At 34.0% G+C, this 20,459-nt stretch overlaps 2 protein-coding genes across 2 annotated transcripts in view; one reads left to right on the top strand and one right to left on the bottom strand.

The window, feature by feature from the left end:
• Window positions 1-13,541, top strand: part of ODR4 (odr-4 GPCR localization factor homolog) — a 66,813-nt gene extending 53,272 nt beyond the window's left edge. The window contains exons 14-16 of the transcript XR_002222784.2: window positions 4,442-4,610; window positions 11,537-11,597; window positions 12,772-13,541. The gene's annotated coding sequence lies outside the window, so the exon portion shown is untranslated. The remainder of the gene's footprint in view (window positions 1-4,441; window positions 4,611-11,536; window positions 11,598-12,771) is intronic.
• On the bottom strand, window positions 2,811-18,785 carry PDC (phosducin). The gene is made up of 5 exons (XM_012736497.2): window positions 18,716-18,785; window positions 10,579-10,648; window positions 8,858-8,942; window positions 6,508-6,659; window positions 2,811-3,730 (listed from the first exon to the last, which is right to left on the bottom strand). Exons 3-5 carry the CDS (start codon window positions 8,916-8,918, stop codon window positions 3,203-3,205), a joined length of 741 nt encoding a protein of 246 aa, XP_012591951.2. The 5' UTR covers window positions 8,919-8,942; window positions 10,579-10,648; window positions 18,716-18,785; the 3' UTR covers window positions 2,811-3,202.
• Window positions 18,786-20,459: the final 1,674 nt, after the last annotated feature.

The following is a 20,459-nucleotide window of genomic DNA, read 5'->3' as shown; positions in this document are numbered from 1 at the left end:
ACTCTTCCTGATGAGTGTTATGATCAAAGCTGTACCCTGGCATCCATTAGTCACCAAGTGCTTATTTTGAAAATGGTTGCTATCATCATTTACTCTCCACACAGGTGCCACCTAGTTACTTTTGTTTTGGCAATTATGGGTTAAATACATTCCTGGGCTTAGTCCTGCTTAAGCTTGCTAGCACTCTATTTTAAATCAAGGCACCATGGGTTATTTCTTTCAAGAGTAAAGCTTTCTTTAAATAAGAATTTTTCAAAGCACTCATTTTTATTCATCTTTTCTATAGATAAGAGTCTTTCACTGTTTAGCCTTGCTTTACTGCCCCTGGCCTACAAAACTGCACCACACTGAAGTTAACAATGACTAGTGATTGAAAAGAACATATATTTTATTCTTAAAATATTATTCTCTTTTGAGATGCATATTTGATTCTCTTTCCTCACTGCCTTGACACCATCCTTTTAAGTATTTACTTTCAGTCCACAGAATTAATGTCAATCTAAAGAGTTGTCCTACTAGGGAGTTTCTGAATTATAATTATATCATGCAAGGACCCTGTTTTTTTTTTCTGTTTTTTTTTTTTTTTTTTTGCTATAGCTTTTTAGGTTCAGTAATTCTTTAGCAGAGAACTCTATAAGTGATTCATACATCTGTTAGCAATTAGTTGATAGGAGAAAACATGTTGAAGTATTTTTTAAAAGCTTCTAATTTTTATGCATAGTTACCCTGCGTGTCTCCTTTGTAGCATTTTTTTCTCCATCTAATATGAATATTACTCATCAACTTAGAAATAGTCCATGGGGTATTTAAAATAGTTTTCCCAATTTATAGAGAGGAATAGAGGATGGAATTTTAGATTCATTAACAAAAACACTCAGACCGTGTGTTAATAACTGATCATAGGAATTGTATCTTATTCATCTTTTTATCACTAATATCTAGTACAATTGCAGATCTTTTTTCTCTTTCCCATTCTTTTCCTCCTTTCCTCTAGTTGAGATATAGGCTTTTGGCGTCTAGGAGATAGGTAAGGCTGGAGATATGAATTGAGAGTGGCCTCAATATGAATGGTATTTACGACTATGGACAGGAGGTGATTACCTAGGATGTTTGGAGAAGAAGTCAGCAAAAGAGACTTAGAAACAATAGTCAGTATGTCTACGGCCATACCACCCTGAACGCGCCCGATCTCGTATGTTCGAGAAAGAATAGTCAGTAGAAGGCAAACAAGCAGTGTGTCATCAAAGAAGCCAAAAGAAGTGACTTGAAAACAGGAGGAGATAATCAACTCTGGTACATGCTTATAGAAGATAGAATAAAATAAGGAATGAGAATTAGAATTGGCTATTAAGTTTGACAAGATGAGTACAACTGTAATTAGAGTGCTTGGGATGAAGGCTTGATTGGAGTGAGATAAAAAAATTAGACATGAGGAATAAAGATGGTGACTTTGGATACCTCTTTTGAGAGATGTGATCGTAAAGGAAAGCAGAGAAGTGAGTGATAGCTGGAAATTTTCAATTATAGGTGGGTATATTTCAAATAGTGGGCAATTTTAAAACTCACTTGTAAGCCAATATGAATAAGACATTATAGAGTAAGAAAAATGATTGAGGTGGGGACAGGGAATAATTGCAGTAGAAGAATTATTGAATGAGTGAAAAGAATAAGATCCACGGCACAGTTAGATCAGGTGGCCTTAGACAGAATGGGCACTTCTCCCGTTGTGACACCAGTAGGAACAGGGCTTTGCTGCAGCTGCACATTTTAGATCTGGTGATGGAAAGATGAGGTAGGTCTCATCTGATAACTTCTATTTCTCGAAGAAGTATGAGCAAGGTGAAATGTTTGGAGTAAGGGGAACGGGTGTAAACGATTTAAGGAAAAGGAGAAAAGCTATACAGTAGTCATTTAGGAGAGTGAAGATTAGAACTTGTGGCAAATGTTTGATTCAGAGGAAAATGTGCAAACCCGCTTTAAGCAGGAAATCCATTTCTAGGTGTTTGTCAAGCACCGTATCTTCAACTGTAGCCGTGTCACTTCAGTTCCCACTCACGATTGTTATTCTCCTCTGATTCAGACACGTAGAAATTTCTCTTATCTTGCTTGTCAGCTTATTCATGCCTTTTAAAACATTTTTATTTTTATTTATTTAATTTTTTAGAGATAGGAACTTGCTTTGTCACCCTGGCTGGAGTACAGGGGTGCAATCATAGCTCACTGGAGCCTCAAACTCCTGGGCTCAAGCTAGTCTGCTGCCTCAACCTCCCAAGTAGCTGGGAATGCAAGCACACGGCACTACACCTGTCTTTAAAAACATTTTTTAAATTATATTTTATTTTCTACTTCCATTTGTGTGGAAGGAGAGACTCCCAAATGCTTTCCATGGAAATAAAAATAAAACTCCCACTTCACCCCTCTGAGTCTCAGTTTCACTATTTATAAAATGGGAGTGAGCTTATCTACATGCAGATTTATAGTTATGAATGAGAGATGATACATATAAAATATTGGCCTTTAATAGACAATCAATAAATGATAATTTTAATTTTTGTTACTACTAAATATTATTCTTTCATCTAGAGAATAAAAAGACCTTGCTTCCATTCTGCTTTTATAGCAGATACTTTTAAAATATATATATATATAACTTTAACTTGGCACAATGTTCCTAAGTTTCTTATGCATAGATTTGGTTGGAATATCAGATGTTTTACTGAATTATAACTTTTTTGTATTTTGGAATTTATAATGTTTTTAGGGCCTTCGATAATATAATACTTGAGAAAGAATAGACTTCAAACAGAAAATTTATTTCCTCATGAGATTTTATTCTTATTACATAGATAAAATTATAATTAATAATATAATTTGAAAAGCCCAAATAATAGTAACAAGGGGTGAGGAGTAAAAAAGCTAACACATAACTTGAAAGGGATTTTTGAAAAGTGTCAGATGTTATCCACATCCTCTTTGTCTGCTAACAATATTGCTGAAGACTATAATTTTTTTGTAGTAAAGCATTATATTAATTTGAATAACTAGCACTAAGAAATGCTAATAACACAATGTTAGTGTCATTCTTTTTCTCAAAATTAGAACAGCCATGGCCACACTTGGTGTCTTCTAAAGGAATATGGATACTACCAAAATCAACGTTCAGTGATAAAGGATAAATATGAGCTATTGACATGGTGACTCTTTATTCCATATCTTCTTCATCCGTGTTGGGCTGCTCTAGGGCATGTACCTCTTTTTCAGGTAGTAACCCATATTCATTTAGGAAAGACTCCACGTCTCCAGCAAAAAATTCTTCAGCAAACTGTTCAGTAACACTAATAAAATTGCTTATGAGTTCCCCACCTTTGTAGATGAGCAGTGTGGGGAGCACATCTGAGGAAAAGCGGTCCCCAGCGCCTGTATTAGAAGCTTTTATTTTACAGAATTTGACTATAGGGTATTCTGCTGCGAGGCACGTTAAACTGCTGTTTAGAGCGTCACAACCCTTAATACCGTCTTCATAAATGTGGACAACGATGGTGGTGATCTTCTGCTCCTTTTCGATCGTTTCCAGGAATTGCTCCCCGGTTTCCAGCTCGTACACAAAGCCATACCTAGGCCCAAAACTCAGCTTCTGGTGCATGTCCTGCATGCACTGTCTGCGGTATTTCCGAAGGCAATTTTCGTCCTCTTTGCCTTGCTGGATAAGTTCATATTCTTGAATGCTCATCTGAGAACAGATGAGAGAAATGATAGAAATCATTCAGTCAGAAATTTATATTCCTTAGATACACCCATGCCCATTCCCAACTCAAAGAGTCTGCTTTTGCTGTTTTCTCCCACTGGACCATCTAGCCTTTACTCCTGATGTGACCTTTCTTTCACCTCATGGAAGCTTTTTGTTCAAATGTCACCTTCCTTGATAACTTTATCTAAAAGAGCCCTCATCTCAATTCTTTATACTGGTTTATCTTCTTCATAGCAGTAAATACTACCTGACCTTGTGTTATATATTTATTTGTTTAATTGTTTAATATTAGTTTTTCTAACTGGTATGTTTTACACGGGCAGGAATTTTATTTGTCTCATTCATCATTCTAGCTTTAACATTTGCCATAATGTCTGGCACATAACAGGAGTTCAATAATTATTCCATGATTAAATGCATATATAACTATTGCTGAATATAGGGGAGCCATGATATGCACACAGTCTCAGGCAGAAATATGTCAATTAACTGTGCACTAATTTGAGTGGGAATAAAACCCCAACAAGTTCTGCTCTGGGGTTTCACCATAAAGGAAAATACACACACACACACACACACACACACACACATTTAAATGTGTCTACCACAAATGCCTCTGGACATTAGTGTCCCCTTCACAAAAGCTGTTAAAAGGATTATATCTTAAAACTTAATGATTTTTTTTTTTTTTAGAATATATAGGGTGGAATTCAAGCAAGACAGCTTTTGCTACTATTTAGAGTTCATCACATGAGCCAAGAGGTTAACTGATGGACCAGCAGCATCAGCATCACTGGGGAACTTCTTGAAAATGCAAATATTTGGGTACTACCCCAGATCTACTGAATCAGAACCTATAAAGGTGAGTCTGAGTAAGCCATATTTTTGCAAGCCCTCCAGGTTATTGTTACTCTCTGATTTAGGCCAAAATGAGAAAAAACCTAAGTTTCATTTCCCAAAACAGCCATTTTTTAATAAAATTACCTGCACAGACTTTCATAACAGCTACTCCATTATTATTGTATTCAGTAGAATATTAAGCACTCATTCCCCCAAACAAAACAAAGAAAAAAGACACCAGGCAGCATTGGGACATGGTGTGATAGATAGACATAGGGCAGCCCGAAGCCACGGAAGTTAGATGGTCCCAAGTAGGATCATCTACTGCTGCCTTATCATCATGTAACCTGTCAAATAGCAACCACTGTCAATTTTTAAAGTAGAGGAGAATTGAGAAGGCAAGAAATGAACGTTCATGGAAAATCTACCATGTCTTAGGCACTTTACATATTTCATGTTAGTTAATCATCACAAATAACCTCTGAGGGTAGGTATTATTAGTGTAATTTTACAAAAGAAGATACTGTGATTCAGGTTAAGTATAAATATCTGATACTTTCATTACTTCTTTCTTTTGTTTCTGTTTCTTTTGTTTTCCTAATATCCTCATATAATTTTCTTATTTATTTTTTCTATCTTAAGCTTATTATCCCATTTAGTTTGTCTTAAATCTAAGAATTGTTTTATGTTTTGTATAATTCTTAAATTGCTACCATATTTTTGTTAATTTTACAGACCAAACCATACAAATATTGATTTAAAGATGCATTTGAGCATTCATATGAGAACTTGTTTCTTTTGCATATTCAGGCATCTAGATATTTAGGCATTCAGATACATTTCTAAAGCTTAACCATTGTACAAAACTTTTAACAATTATAATGTGTCACATTTGTGTAGTATTTTACATGTTTCATACCACTTTTACATTTATTTTCTCTTCACATCTCTTCAAAACAAATGGGGGAGTTTTGTTACAATTCCTCAGATGGGGAAATTTGGTTGTCTTACATTATATAGTGACTCAGTGAAGGAACCAACCTCTCCCTTCCCCAAATTTTAGAATTGCAGATTTGTACAATGGTCAGAAGCCTGGGATCAAGGCATATTTCTGATCATTGTTGAAAAATCTGTATACAACAACTCATATTCACTAGCTTGTGAATAAATAATCTACTAACGTGATTTTTCCTCACAATAAAAATTACTTTATGATTTCTTATATTATTATCATTTTTATTATTGTTATATAAATTATACATACTAATTGTGATGATTTAAAAATGACCTAAAAGCTAAGGGAGGAAAGTAATTAATATGGAATTTCACCACCCTAATACTCTGAGATTATCTCCATTAACCTTTTAGAGATGATTTTTTAATATATCTCTTTATGCATGTAGACATACATATTATATAACTCAAATAAAAATGCTGCTTTTTAAAAATTTGTGGATATCTTTTTTTTAAAAGTTGTGGCTTATTTTTCTCGCCTTCTTCCTCCTTGTCTTCTCCCAACCAATCTCATCCTTTCAAATTACCAATATTGTCAACTTGGTGAGTGTCTTTCTGTACTTTTGTATATACAAACTCATAGGCTCATAATCATAAGAACATATACAAAGGTATCTTTTTTGTTCTAGAGAATCGGATCATACAATTTAAAATTGTCTGTATTCTGCTTTTTCATATTGTGAAATTACCTCTAGGTCAACTCATATATTTGTAACTAATTCTTTTCATAGCTGCATGTATTTCTTAGTATGGAAAAGTTGGATAGGCATTCTTTACATTTCCTTTTTTTTTTTTTTGCCAGTATAAACAATGCTGCAATCAATCTATTTTGTAAAGTGATCCTTTAGAGTCGTGTAGATTAGAAAACACATTGTAAATTATTTGTTATTGATTTTTTATCTTACCTTCCTGCTGATTCTTTCTTTTGAATCTTTGTCATCTCTACTCTGAGGAGAAGACATTTGCCTGAGAATCTCCTTCTTGCTAGGTGGGATTGAATCGCTATCTTCACTCTCTAATTTAAACTTTCTCCAATCACTTATTACTCCTTTGGGTCCTGGAATAAAATTAAAAATGAACTGTTTCCATATTTATTTTCAGAAGGACTATTTGCACAATAGTGTTGCAATTTGTGTAAGTGTTGCCATGAGAATAGGTGTCATCTTCTGCATCAGAAACAAACACGTCGTTTGGACTACAGCTTTCTGGCTGCTCTGCTCTTAAAAATGTTCTCCTACATTAATTTATAAATGGATTTTGGCAAATAATCTTTCTGAAACATCTACATTAATGGAAATATAAATTATGCACTTTGAACGAATGGCAAAAGTTTGGGGTAAATATTAAATACATTAAAAAACTGGAGTATAGAGAAGAAACTAGAATTTTAGAAAAGTAGCACTTTTATCACATAAGAAAGACACTTCAGCAATAAACTAAAATTGGCACTATATTATTAATAAAGGAAACTCGGACTATCAGAGAAACAATAGTACACAAAAGACAACCAGTGAAAAGGAGGCCTGACCTCAACAAAACTAAAATAGCTTTAATAAAATCATTACATAATCATCCAATTCTTCTAATATTCTAATACAAATGCAGAAATATAGAAAGGATAAGATTTACAGATTTAAGAAATGCTAATTAAATAAAGGATGATCCAACTGGAATTCTGATATTCAGTTGACCTGATAACTAACAACAGTGCTTGGAAGAAGGTCTTAAATTCTTGAAAGCATACATTATTAAGCTGTATATCCCTTACTAAAACTTAGCCATATCCATACCTTTAATATTGTATTCTATATGTGAGTGTATCCTCTTTCTTCTCCATATTGCCTAATAATTTTATTTATATTATATATAATATGTAAATTCAATATAACTTTATTATAAATTTATATTATATTTAGGCAATCAAAGTTTTTTATTTTCTTATATAGTATTCGTCTTTTAGATATAGTTTATGTATATATGAAATATGCATGTGTGTGTGCTTATATACTTAGAAAAGAGAATCTTTTTTTCTCCTGTTTTCTACAAATGTAGATTGTACCACTTTACACTCCTATCAGCAATGCATGAGGGTGCCAAAAATGTTATTAAACTTTTTTTACTTTTACCAAGTCTGTGCAAAAATAATGCTATAGTTTAACTTTATGTGTCTTTTTCTCAGCTCCCCCCCCCCACAGCTGCACACCCCAACCACAGTGAACAGTCTTTCCTATCTTTTGCCTATTGTTCAATTTGGTTGTTTTTTTTTTTTCTTATTGATTTGTAGAATTTCTTAATATGTATTAAGGAAATTAACCCTTTGTCAATTGAGTTACAAATGTTTTACCCCAATTTGTTAAATGTTTTTAAAATTTTACTCCTGGTGACTTTTGCCAGATATCAGACATTTCCTTCCTTTGTTCTCTTCTTCTCTCCCTCCATTCTTCCCTTTGTCTATCCTTCTTTCCCTCCTTCCTTTAACCGAATTTATCAGTTTTTTTAAAAAAAAAATTTTTAATTTTGTGTCATGCTTAGAAAGATATCCCTGATATTACTATTATAAAATGAATTCTCACACATTTTTTCTTGTATTTGTGTGCATTCACATTTCTGGCTTAATTTAAAGACTTCGGTCCAAGTTAAAGGAGAGAGGGAATTACTAGTCAAACAAGATTTAAAAAAGTTAAAAGAAACTTGAATTAAAAAATTTAAGTCATAGTATTTAACTTTTAAGCTCTCAGTAGTGGCATATAGATAGCCATACATAATTTAACAGATTAAGAAAACAAGCTCTAAATGAAATGAAGCCTTAGGTTTTCTGAAGGAATATTGAAACTCATTTGATTCAAGAATGTTTTATCATTCCCTTTAATTTAGATTCAAAAAAATTAAAATTAAATACTGTTTACCTTTTGTTCTGCTATTATTTACAGTAAAAGTCCACATTGGAGAAGAATTAGGAGAGGGGAAAATGGCTTAATTATAGTGCAAATTGAGAGCTAGTGTGATAGTTGAGCAGTGAGAAATGATCAATAATTAGTATTTTTCTTACTCTTTGACATCTCAATAAAACTGTGTTAAGAGCTATTTGATTTCAAATTAATTTGCCCACTCAAATATTTTTTAGATTATTCCATCAAATCATATGAAGGTATTGCCTATAACAAAACTCACTACTTAAATGGTGTCAATAAGAACATTACCTATTTCCAGATTTGATTTTAATTTAATAATTATTTTTCCTTCTGTGTTACTTGCCTGTATGTGTAGCCTGTCCTTCAAAGTCTTCCTCCAAACTTTGGCTTTTGGCTTCTTCCATTTTAGGGATTTGATTTGATATAATCTGTAAGATGAAAAAAGAGGTAACAATGACAGATTCCAAGATATATATACATATATTAATATAAACATATATGTATTTATCACTAAATGATAAAGTGTTTAGAATGTTTCTGTCTGCATTGGAAAAGGACATTAATTTAACACATGTTATTAAAGATGTATAGACATAAGGATTTTATATAATTCATGGTTTGTCTTTTATTACTTAAACCTTTTTTACTTCAACCTGTTCAGTTTCCTGATAAGTAGCTGTTCAAATCAATCTCTTTTATTTTGCAACAGTAGATTGTTAATTTAGGGTAGCTACTATTGTCAATAAATATACACAGGGTTTAAGAAAATCTAAAAATAATTTTATTTCAAATGCTGAAGAGACAGAGCATAGCTTCCTTCTTAACTTGCTTATTGCCTACTTAGTTCACAATTTAATGGGGAAAAAGGGATTTTATTTTTCAGAAAGGCTTTTACCAATTTCAAGGAAAAATAATCTAGTTATTTAAGACAAATCTGAGTCATAGACTGGATTAATATACGTTGAGAATAAACTATGGGTCATGCATTTCTCTGGGGGCTCTGAATTACATGAATAACAAAACTCTTTCATTATGGTGCTCATTAATACTAAAACTTAAATCAGCTGGGTTGCCTGTTTAAGTAAAAAACAGAATCCATCCTATCTAATAATTCCATTTGAGTTAGAGTACAAAGATTGGCAAAATTTGCTACTGTTTACTACCAGGGAAGCAGAGAACATATTGAAAGAAAAATGCTGAGTTATGGGCATGTTTACTTGCACTACTTAAAGCCTTTTAGAGGAAGGTAAAAGTGGAGTATGATTAGTTATTGATAGATTTGATCTACATTCCAGTTAGTTTCCCCCGTCACCAACCCACTCTGGGGTTTTCTGATTATCTCAATTTATTTTCTTCAAAATTTACATTAGCATCATAAAAGTGATTGGATTATTATTTTTAAGGTGCTTAGATCCTGACACATAGTAACTGCTCCCTGCATCTGTTAGATAAAATAAAAATGTATCTTCTGTGTATGAGTATAATATGTGTCATTTAAAAATATGAACAACATTTGGTTTGCAGTGGTACTATTAGTTGATAAAAAAATTCCATGTCTACTTTAGGTTAAAAGGTTTAAAATAATAATAGGATTATTATAAGGCTTTGGGTGATAGTGAGCACATATGTGATTAGAAATTGGTGATAAAGAGCAAGAAGACAGAAAAAATTGATACCTTCACCAAGATTTACTGTGGTGCAAAAGAATTACTGTATTTTCCAAATTATATAATTATAAACATTTGTGATGTTCTTTTTTTATTTTAAATAGTTATAATACTGTTTCAATGAATAAAATCTGTGTTAAGTAAAAATTGTATTTGGATGATCTTTGACAGAATATTGTTCATTTAAAAGGGTGTTACCAAGTTCTTCAAAAGTAAAAGTAAAAAGTTAATATTGGCAAGAAATACAGTTTAAAATATAATTTTATCAAGTTAGGGTTTTGTTTTCTTCTTAATTTAGGTTTTTAATGATAATTTAAAATAATAGCTTATATGGGATACGTTTCTCAAACTTTTCCCTCCAAACTCTAATACCTCCCAACTATGGGTTAGTAATTACCAAGAAATAAAATGAGATGAGTATAAATCGTTCTGCTTGTTGTTTCTGATTCACATATGATAGTGGCGATCTAGAATAGAAAGGAAGAGAGTAAAATTCTTAAATGTTAGTTTTAAAAGACTCTTAAAAAGCCCAAATCTACCCTTAAACATTTCATTATCATCATTATCCTTGTTCACTTGACACAGTAATAATTGTTACTCATTTCAAATCTGTTGATAAAATCTAATCAGAATATCTACTTTAGAATTGACTTATGGATTCTCAGTGTTACTTAAGAAGTGTTTTGCTTTCAAATTTATTTGTTGTAGTTTGGTGGTGGATTTTTAAATAATGGGATCATCTCATCACCATACCCTAGACTGACTTTTCTCCTAGATTCCACCACAATTTATACCTTTGAAGTTTACATGTTTTTCTCCATGGTTGTACGTTATTTGAAGAGAATCAATTTTTTACGTGTTTTTTTTTTTTTTTTTTTTTTTTTTTTTTTTTTTTTTGAGACAGAGTCTCGCTTTGTTGTCCAGGCTAGAGTGAGTGCCGTGGCGTCAGCCTAGCTCACAGCAACCTCAAACTCCTGGGCTCCAGTGATCCTTCTGCCTCAGCCTCCCGAGTAGCTGGGACTACAGGCATGCGCCACCATGCCCGGCTAATTTTATATATATATATCAGTTGGCCAATTAATTTCTTTCTATTTATAGTAGAGACGGGGTCTCGCTCTTGCTCAGGCTGGTTTTGAACTCCTGACCTTGAGCAATCCGCCCGCCTCGGCCTCCCAAGAGCTAGGATTACAGGCGTGAGCCACAGCGCCCGGCCTACTTGTTTTTTTTTATCATTGTTTCACACATTGTAAATACTCCATAAATGACAGCGACACATTTTAAAGAACCTACTATGTGCCAGGTGCTCTGTACATGCTATTTTTAATTCTCACAAAACTATTATCCTTGTTTTTCAGATGTGGATTGTCAGGCTCTGAGAGATTCAGTGAATTGACGAAGCTCACAGAGGTGGTATGGGTAAGATAGAGCCAGGTTTCAAATCTCTGACTCTCAAATCTCCCAAATCCTTCCTTTTTCTACTATACCATTGCTGCTTCTATAATATGGCATGCATTAACTAAAGAAGCCAACCTAATTTTTTATATTTGCATTAAAATCAAGATAAGGATATGAAAATAACAAATCAGTTAGTCATCATATTCCTAAATTCTTTGAGGTAGTACTTATTTGAATGATAGATTTCTGCTTTGGATTAAATCTCATTAGTAATGTAATAGAAGAGTCTGTTTATTTCGAGTTAACTGAATTAATTCTAAGTGACTGGTATTGACTCTGGAAGGTCAAGACAACAGACAGCAGGCCTGTGCTGATTCTTGACAGTCATGCGAATTGAGAACTTATTACCAGTCTTGTGTCTCTAGGTCATATATAAAATCAATGGGAGGCCAAGGTGGGAGGATCAATTGAGAACAGGTATTTGAGACCAGCCTATGAAACACAGCAAGATCTTGTGTCTACGAAAAATAAAATTAAACAAAATAGCCAGGTGTGATGGCACGCACCTGTAGTCCTAGCTACTCAGTAGGCTAGGCAGGAGGATTGCTTCACTTGGGCCTAGGAGTTTGATGCTGCACTGAGCAGAGTAAGACCCTATCTCTAAAAATTAAAAAAAAAGCATGTTTAATAGGCAATATGCATCAATTATATATATGTTAAAAAATTAGGAAATGCTCCATATAAAACTACTCTTGCATGTGTGGCAAAATTATGGAAATGTTACACTGTGAGCTTTGTGTGATATGTACAGTGAAGTGAGATATTTCACTCATAGACTCACATCAACCATTAAAAAAATTAATCATATACTTCAAAGAATGGTATTTGATTTTTAAAATGTAATTGAAGTAACAATTCTATGGCCTTATAAATCTTTAAGATAAATTTCTAAAATTAAGTCTAATTCTTAGGCCTCTTATTATTTAGCCCAAGTTTTATATAAAAATCTTCTGAGCGTGTGGCTTATGTTTGAAAACTAATACTTCAGTGTCTCAAACTTTCTGCCACTTTTCTATTTGTCAAAAGTCACAAATAAACAGTTACAAGTTTCCTTTGTCTGCTTGGGCTGCTATAAGTAAATAGCAGCCCGATGCTGAAGTGGCTTAAAAATTTTTTTGTTTCCTCCTTGTTCCAGAGTCTAAAAGTCTCAGAACAAGATCTAGCAGGGCCAGTTTCTGGTGGGGGCCCTCTTCCTGCCTTGCAGACGGCTGGCTTCTCACGGTGCCTTCATATGGCAGACAGTAAGTGAGCTTTCTGGTGTCTCTTCTTGTAAGAACATTAATCCTAGAGAGTCAGGGCCATGCCCTTTGACCTTATTCAACCTTAATTACTTCTGTAAAGGTCCTATCTCCAAATATAGTCACATTTGCGGTTAGAGTTTCAATGTATGAATTTTGGGGAGGATAACATTCAGTCCATAGCTCCTGGTTCTTACTTTTGTAAAGGATAAATTAAGCTATGTAGATGCTGGGTCCACTATTTCTATGCCTCCATAGTCTACCTTTTCCTTAATTTCTAAAGCTTTGGAGCCTCTGGATCTTTTTTCAGGGAACCTACCCATTAGAATTGCAGTTAGGGAGATGACAATCCCTAAAATTAACTCTTAGGATATCACAGAAGATCTCACAAAAATATAGGCCAGGATTCCCCTCTATGTTAGATAATACAAATGCCAGTTATTTCCTTGGCCATTTTCCTGGGTTGTTTTTATGTCCTAAGGAAAATATTGATGTTCTATGCTAACTGCAATAGAATCTAAGGTATTATTCTAAAAGTAAATCAGCAGACTGATACATAGACTGAGGATAGAGTATATGTGCTCACCTTAGTCTAGGTCAGATCAAATAGCTAGTAGGAGACCTAAAAATATATTGTATAGCAATATTTTCCACACAGAGAAAGAATATCTTTAAGAATTTTTTTTTTTTTTTTTTTTTTTTATTTTATTTTTTTTTGAGACAGAGTCTCACTTTTGTTGCCCAGGCTAGAGTGAGTGCCATGGCGTCAGCCTAGCTCACAGCAACCTCAAACTCCTGGGCTCAAACGATCCTCCTGCCTCAGCCTCCCAAGTAGCTGGGACTACAGGCATGTGCCACCATGCCCGGCTATTTTTTTGTATATATATTTTTAGTTGGTCAATTAATTTCTTTCTATTTTTAGTAGAGACGGGGTCTCGCTCAGGATGGTTTCGAACTCCCAACCTCGAGCAATCCGCCCGCCTCGGCCTCCCAGAGTGCTAGGATTACAGGCGTGAGCCACCGCGCCCGGCCTATCTTTAAGAATTTTAATAACTATTATTTTCCCTTGAGAAATAAGAGGCAAATGCTCAATAGAAGTAATCTATTTTATGTAGGAGGGCTGAGGTTCAGGTAAATACATATTCATTCAGTTTTTCTCTTTGCAGATTGTAATTAGAGGTTTTCAATGCCTTAATCTGGTATTGGTTTCCCTAACTACAGAGTAAAGAGGTTAAACCACTAACCATTAAATTACCTCTCTACCTTTGACACACCTGACATCTTTCCATGGGCAAGCAAAATGCAGAAAACATAGAGCATTGAAGTAGCTCCAATGTGAAATTTTCATAGTAAGACAGTTTTGTGTTTTTGTTGCTGTTGTTAAATTTAAAATAAACAATCTTCCTTCTTTTGTACACATGGATGCATATATTCCCTTTTGGAAACCAATGGAGTGAGAAGCTGCTTCAGAAAAGGTGCTGTACTAAAAATAGCATTATTGTGAGTGAATATGATTAAACATAGGACATAAATAAATGACTGGGAATCAGGTACTGAAGTGAAATTTTTTAAAAATTTATTTTTATTTTTTCCATTTTAATTAATTAACTGATTAATTAATTATTTTTATTTCAGCATATTACTGGGGTACAATTGTTTAGGTTACATATATTGCCTTTTCCCCACCCAAGTCAGAGCTTCAAGCAAGTCCATCCTCCAGATGGTGCACACTGCACCCATTAGGTGTGAATATACCCATGCCCTCAACTAAAGTGGAATTTAGTAAGTTGTCTACCTTTAGGGCACTACCTGGCACACACTATACTGTGAAATGGCTGAAACCAAGCAAAACTTCTAGGTGGGCAAGACTGATAGACATTCTTCTTAACTTTAACTGTTGTTAGAAACCTAGATTCTGTGTCTTAATCTGTGTTCCACAAGGATGTCACACTGTATTCTGCTTACCCTTGCAGGGCTTCATGTCATAACTTTTTCTACCTCTAACTATACATCTCTCCTTAGGTCTCTGCTTTCCTATGTTTTCCAAGGTGACTGTGAGCTAATCTGATCAACTAAGCCAGGCTAATGTGCTCACCAATACTAATATATTAATGTGAGATGTTTTAACCTCTGCCAGGAATATCTTCCCCAATGTCATAAAGGACTCCTCTAGAAAGCAGTTCTGCTTTTTCTTTCTTATTAAAATAAGTTATTAGTGGTGGAAATTTCACATAGGTAGGTCTGACAGCACTGTGGCAGATCATGGACATATTTCTGGGCTTTGGGAGACCTCCACTGTCTCTCAAATCATAAAGGTGGATCTAATTATTCACCCAAGCCATAATTTCTCTTTTTCTATCCCATGCCCCTATTTTATTTATTGACTTTGATATCGAGTGATGGCTAGCTAAGGGAGATATGTCCTTAGGTTCAATATTAATAAAGGGGGGTTCTATGCCTCATAGTATATCAGTTAATCTCTCTAATTATTCTCTAATTGATTTATTTATATTTGCCTTCTCTTCTTCAAAGGAGGAACCAAGCTTCTTGCAACAGGAACTATGCATTACAATGCTTCCCATGGCAGGATAGCATAATGATTCGCACTTAAACACTTGTGTTCATGTTTAGCTCTGCCAATCACTGTCTGTGTGACCTGGGGCAAATCACTAATACCCTCTGTGCTTTAGTTTTCTTTTCTTTTTTTTTTCCTTTTTATTTTTTGTTTGTTATTCAGGATATTATGGGAGAACAAATATTTTGGTTACATGTAATGTGTTTGCCCCGCCCAAGCCAGGGCTGCGCATGTCCCTCCCCCATACAGTGCGTTCTGCTTCCATTAGTTGGGGCTTTACCGCCCCCCAGCCGGCATATGCTTTAGTTTTCTGATCTGTAAAATTAGAGTAATAATTGTGTCTACTTCAAAAGGTCGTATGGGGATTAAATGAGTGAAATTATATAAATCGTGTAATATTTTGTATGAGGCACTTAATAGGTATTGAGCAAAGACTTGATAATTAGTAAATAATTAAAAATTAAAAATACTAAAACCAAATATTTAAAATTAATAATGAATAGACTCAAACTAATCTAAATTTCATTTCAGAAATACTACAGGTATGCATGGCTTATGCCTAATTATCTTCCCTTCCCAAAGAATGTGTATGCACGTGTGTGTGTGTGTGTGTGTGTCTGACACACACACATATTGTACACTTTATCTCAAAACTATTTTATATTCTCCTATCTCATTACTAAGGTACTTTATTGTTATACTTTGATTTACTCCTAGTAATATCTATTTGCCATAAGGCATTTAAGAACATACAAAATAAAGAGCAGCCTAATTTGGAGTAATGAAATACAGGCAAATAAAATGTACGTGAAATCGCCTTTAAAACAATGGTAAAAAAGATTTTCTGAAATGTATTCCTAAGTGAGGAAATGGGAGTGATGATTTAATTCGAATGTAACATGCTTGTTCTTCAGTAAATTGGCTTTTCTACCCATGATTTTGCAAATACTGAGTGATTTCCTGTTAGATTTTCTTGTTTGCATTTATGTCATAATGCTTTTATATTAATGTATCTTTTCTGAATTTTGGTTCTCTTAATGGTGTAGGGCTTTGCAGAGATGGTGGTATTGTGATGCTCAGGATTTCTATTGCTGCCTTTATTTATTCTAGTTGTTGGTTTTGGATAGGTCAACGTTTACATTTTGTGGTATCATGATCAAAGTTTTCTTTAAAAATAAATCCCCAGAAGAACGAATGGAATCCAGGACACATGGTCCTCAAAATGGCTGTAACAAATAAGAAAGTGGTCGGCACTCGGCAGATGTTGGTTTGCTTTCTTTTTCATATAAAACACACATCTTGATGTTACTGAAAACATTCCTTAGTTTGCATTACATTTTTCCTCAAGTATCTAAGTTCATAGCAACTTTGATAGAAAAACTGTGATAGAAACTGTGATGTAAGATACAGCGGAACAGATGTAATGCTTTCTCACTTTCTACCCTACTCAAATAGTTTTGCTTTTTCCACAAACGGGACTGGGCAGGCGGGGGATGTAGGGAGCCTTTTAAACAATTTGTGTGTCAGGAATGCATAGCAAATAGCAATTTCCTTTTTGTCCACCTGTATCATCAGTAAAAACATTTATTCTGAGAAAATATGAGCTTCCAAAATTATAACTGAATTCTTGCTCCTAGTGAAAAGACAACCTACCCAGGTTTTCTGTTACAACATACAGATACTCTCTTACTTGTTCTGGAGAAAATGGAAGTACCAGAATCCTCAAGGAAGTTCAGATCAGCTATGTTTTTTGAGTATCTCTTTATCTTGTAAATACACTATCCCAGAACATATTGTTTGAATTCCATTACAGACATTATCCTGAAAGTTTCATATATATTTTGACAAAAACTTATATAATATTCAATCTAGTTTACAAACAATATTTAGACAAAAATTGCCATGATGAATTAGATAATCTCTAAAGTTTTTTCTAGCTTTAATGTTAAGGGATTCTAAGTAGCATGTATAATGGCCTCTCTCTCTCTGTCTCTCTCTCTCTGTCTCTGTCTCTCTCTCTCTCTCTATGTATATATGTATATATATATTTAAAATAGATGCTATAGTTAAAAGCTATTTTTGCAGTTAATAAAAATACTCCATTTCAAAACAATTGAAAACTCTTACTGTACTCATTTTCATGATGCAAACTGTAAAGGTTAATAGTAATAAAAATCACCTCCATGGGAACAAAATACAAGAGAGATAAAACCAATTGAAAGAAAATTTTCACCTAATTTAACAAATATCAACAAACTGTCAGTATCCTTTTCTTTTAAAAACATTCCTTCTGTCTCATTAAATTTTTAAAGTAACCCTTGGAAACAGTAATTATTATCCCCATTTTAAAGACTAAAAACCAACAACAAAAAAACAACAAAAAATGTATTATTAAGCAAAAACTCCCAAACATACAACTGGTTAAGTGTCTGATTCAGAGATCTGAGAATGTCTTAGCACTGAATGTAATATAATAGTCCCCTCTTAACATAGGTTTTGCTTTTCGTGGTTTCAGTTACCCTCAGATCAACCTTGCTGCAAAAATCTTAAATGGAAAATTCCAGATATAAGCAATTTATAAGTTCTAAATTTTGTGTTGTTCTGAGTAGTGTGATGAAATCTCACCATTTTGCTTCGTGGTATTGCAGTGCTTGTGTTCAAGTTACCCTTATTTACTTAATAATGGTCCCAAAGCTCAGTATTAGTGAGGCTGGCATATTGTTATAATTGTTCTGTTTTATTATTAGTTGTTGTTAATCTCTCATTGGGACTAGTTTATAATTTAAACTTTATCATAGGTGTGTATGTATAGGAAAAAATAAAGTATATCTGCTGTTTCAGGCATGCACTTGGGTCTTGGAACATATCTCCCTTGAATAAGGGGCAGGTACTGCACTCCCTTGCATAGCTTGGGAGCCAAATCCTCAAACACAAAGGACAAGGAGTTAGCATTTCTTCCCTTCAGTTATCCCTTAACTCAGAGGAAATTTAGAATTTCAAAATTAATTCTTTATTCAGGGTCTTATTTTAACTGTCTAGAATATCAGACTCAAATTGCATATTTACTCTGAATTTTTATTAGTGAGATGACTAGTGCAAAATCATTTTAAGAGACCAACATACATAGTATTTGTCTTTATAGTAGTGAAATCAGCACTTTATGTTATTTTAAAAGAACAAAATAATGCATAAACAATGAAATTATTATTCTTTCCCCTGAGGTAAAAATTTAAAGATTATATTATCAGGAAGACTTGTGGACTCACAGTTTGGGTCTCTGCGCCTGGTGTCCGTGATTATGCCCAGTGAATGAGAACCCCTGTCTACTGAACTCCTCTGAACTCAGGCAAGCTTAAGCTCAAATTTAAGATCCCTGGATATTGATGACCCTTGCAGAAATAGCTCTGAGCAGGTAATAGGATTGACATAAGAGAATTAACAAAGCCTATTCCTTAATAGTAGGGCAAAAACAAACAAAATAAAAATGAAATATAAAATAACATCATATAATCTTTGTCCACCTATTTTTAGGTTATTTGACAAAAAAAATCTCTTTCCAGCATGAACTGATATCCATTCTCAGAAACTCATTTGCCATTTTCTAAAAGAAAAAAAATTACAATTTTTTCTGATTAAGAAGTTTTTCTTGATCCAGCTATAATAATTATCCTGCTCAGCAACCTCATTTGGCATGGTCCATTTTTTTTTTCTTAAATTCACCAAACAGCTGTTTTGTTTGTTTGTTTGTTTGTTTGTTTTGAGACAGCGACTCTCACTCAATCGCCTGGGCTAGAGTGCAGTCGCGTCATCATAGCTCACTGCAACTTCAAAATCCTGGGCTCAAGCAATATTCTTGCCTCAGCCTCCCAAGTAGCTAGGACTACAGATGTGTGCCACCACAACTGGCTGTAGTTTTAATTTTATTTTTTGTAGAGACAGGGTTCCTCCATGTTTCTCAGGCTGGTCTTGAACTCCTGGGCTCAAGGTATCCTCCCTTCTTGGCCTCCCAAAGTGCTAGGATTACCAGAGTGAGCCACTGCACACAGCCACCAAACAGCTATTTTCTTCTCCTTTTTTTAGTATGTGTATTAAAATCTCTGCTATTTCTTATTATTTTTGGCAACAAAGTTCATGAAAAAGTTTGATACAGTCTTTAGTAATGTTAGTGATCTCTGCTTAATTATATTTTCCCTTTGTTTTATTGTATCTTCTCTAGTTTTTCTTCCTTTCCTTATGTTGGTCTTTTCACTTTTTTCCATGTGCCATTCAAAAAAATGAGCTTTTATTTAACAATTTACTGATTGCCTACCCTTTGCTAGGGGAAGCTTACTTAAAGCGTAATTGCTGTCTTCAGAAATTAAACTTTTTCAGTGAGGTCGTTGGTTCAAGGCTGCCTCATAGAATGTGGATTTTATGAGTAATCAGCTTATATACGTTGAGTAGGTGAAACAGATTATATGAGTATTTATTAATTACAATGAAATGAGTTGTTGTATTCATTAGTCTCATAAACATGTATTGAGCTCTTACTTTGTGTTGAACAAGCAGTGGCCAGGCACTGGGGACACAAAGAAAAATAAACCTGTTCCCTATGGTGTGGGGCTTACAGCCCAGTGTGGGAGGCAGGCAAGTAAAGCAATAATCATAAGGAAGGGTTATCATTACTACAAAATAGCGAGTACATAAGAGAGATTCTATGGTATAGAGTTAGTTTCCATCTTCTCCCACTGCAGGCTTTTAATTAAACTTTTTCAGGTTGGCTAAGTCACGTATTGGTCTATTGCTTTCTGGATGTTTTCTCCTTTCCATTTCTTCTTTTTTGTTGCTGGTTTTTCCCGTTAAAAATTCCTTCCCTGCTGTTTTTTGATGGAGTTTAGGAATGTAGGGAAAGTAGATGGATGTGTTCAATCTTCCATCTTTTCCTAACATCTGTAATCCTTACGCCTAAATGTCTCATCTAACTTTGCCAAAGTAGACTTAATTTACTCTAAGCGTAAGCCTGGAAATTTT

The sequence above is a fragment of the Microcebus murinus genome, chromosome 23, assembly GCF_040939455.1.
Source record: "Microcebus murinus isolate Inina chromosome 23, M.murinus_Inina_mat1.0, whole genome shotgun sequence".
NCBI lineage: Eukaryota > Metazoa > Chordata > Mammalia > Primates > Cheirogaleidae > Microcebus > Microcebus murinus.
Note: the sequence above shows the minus strand (reverse complement) of the source record. Positions and strands in the feature narration are given on the sequence as shown.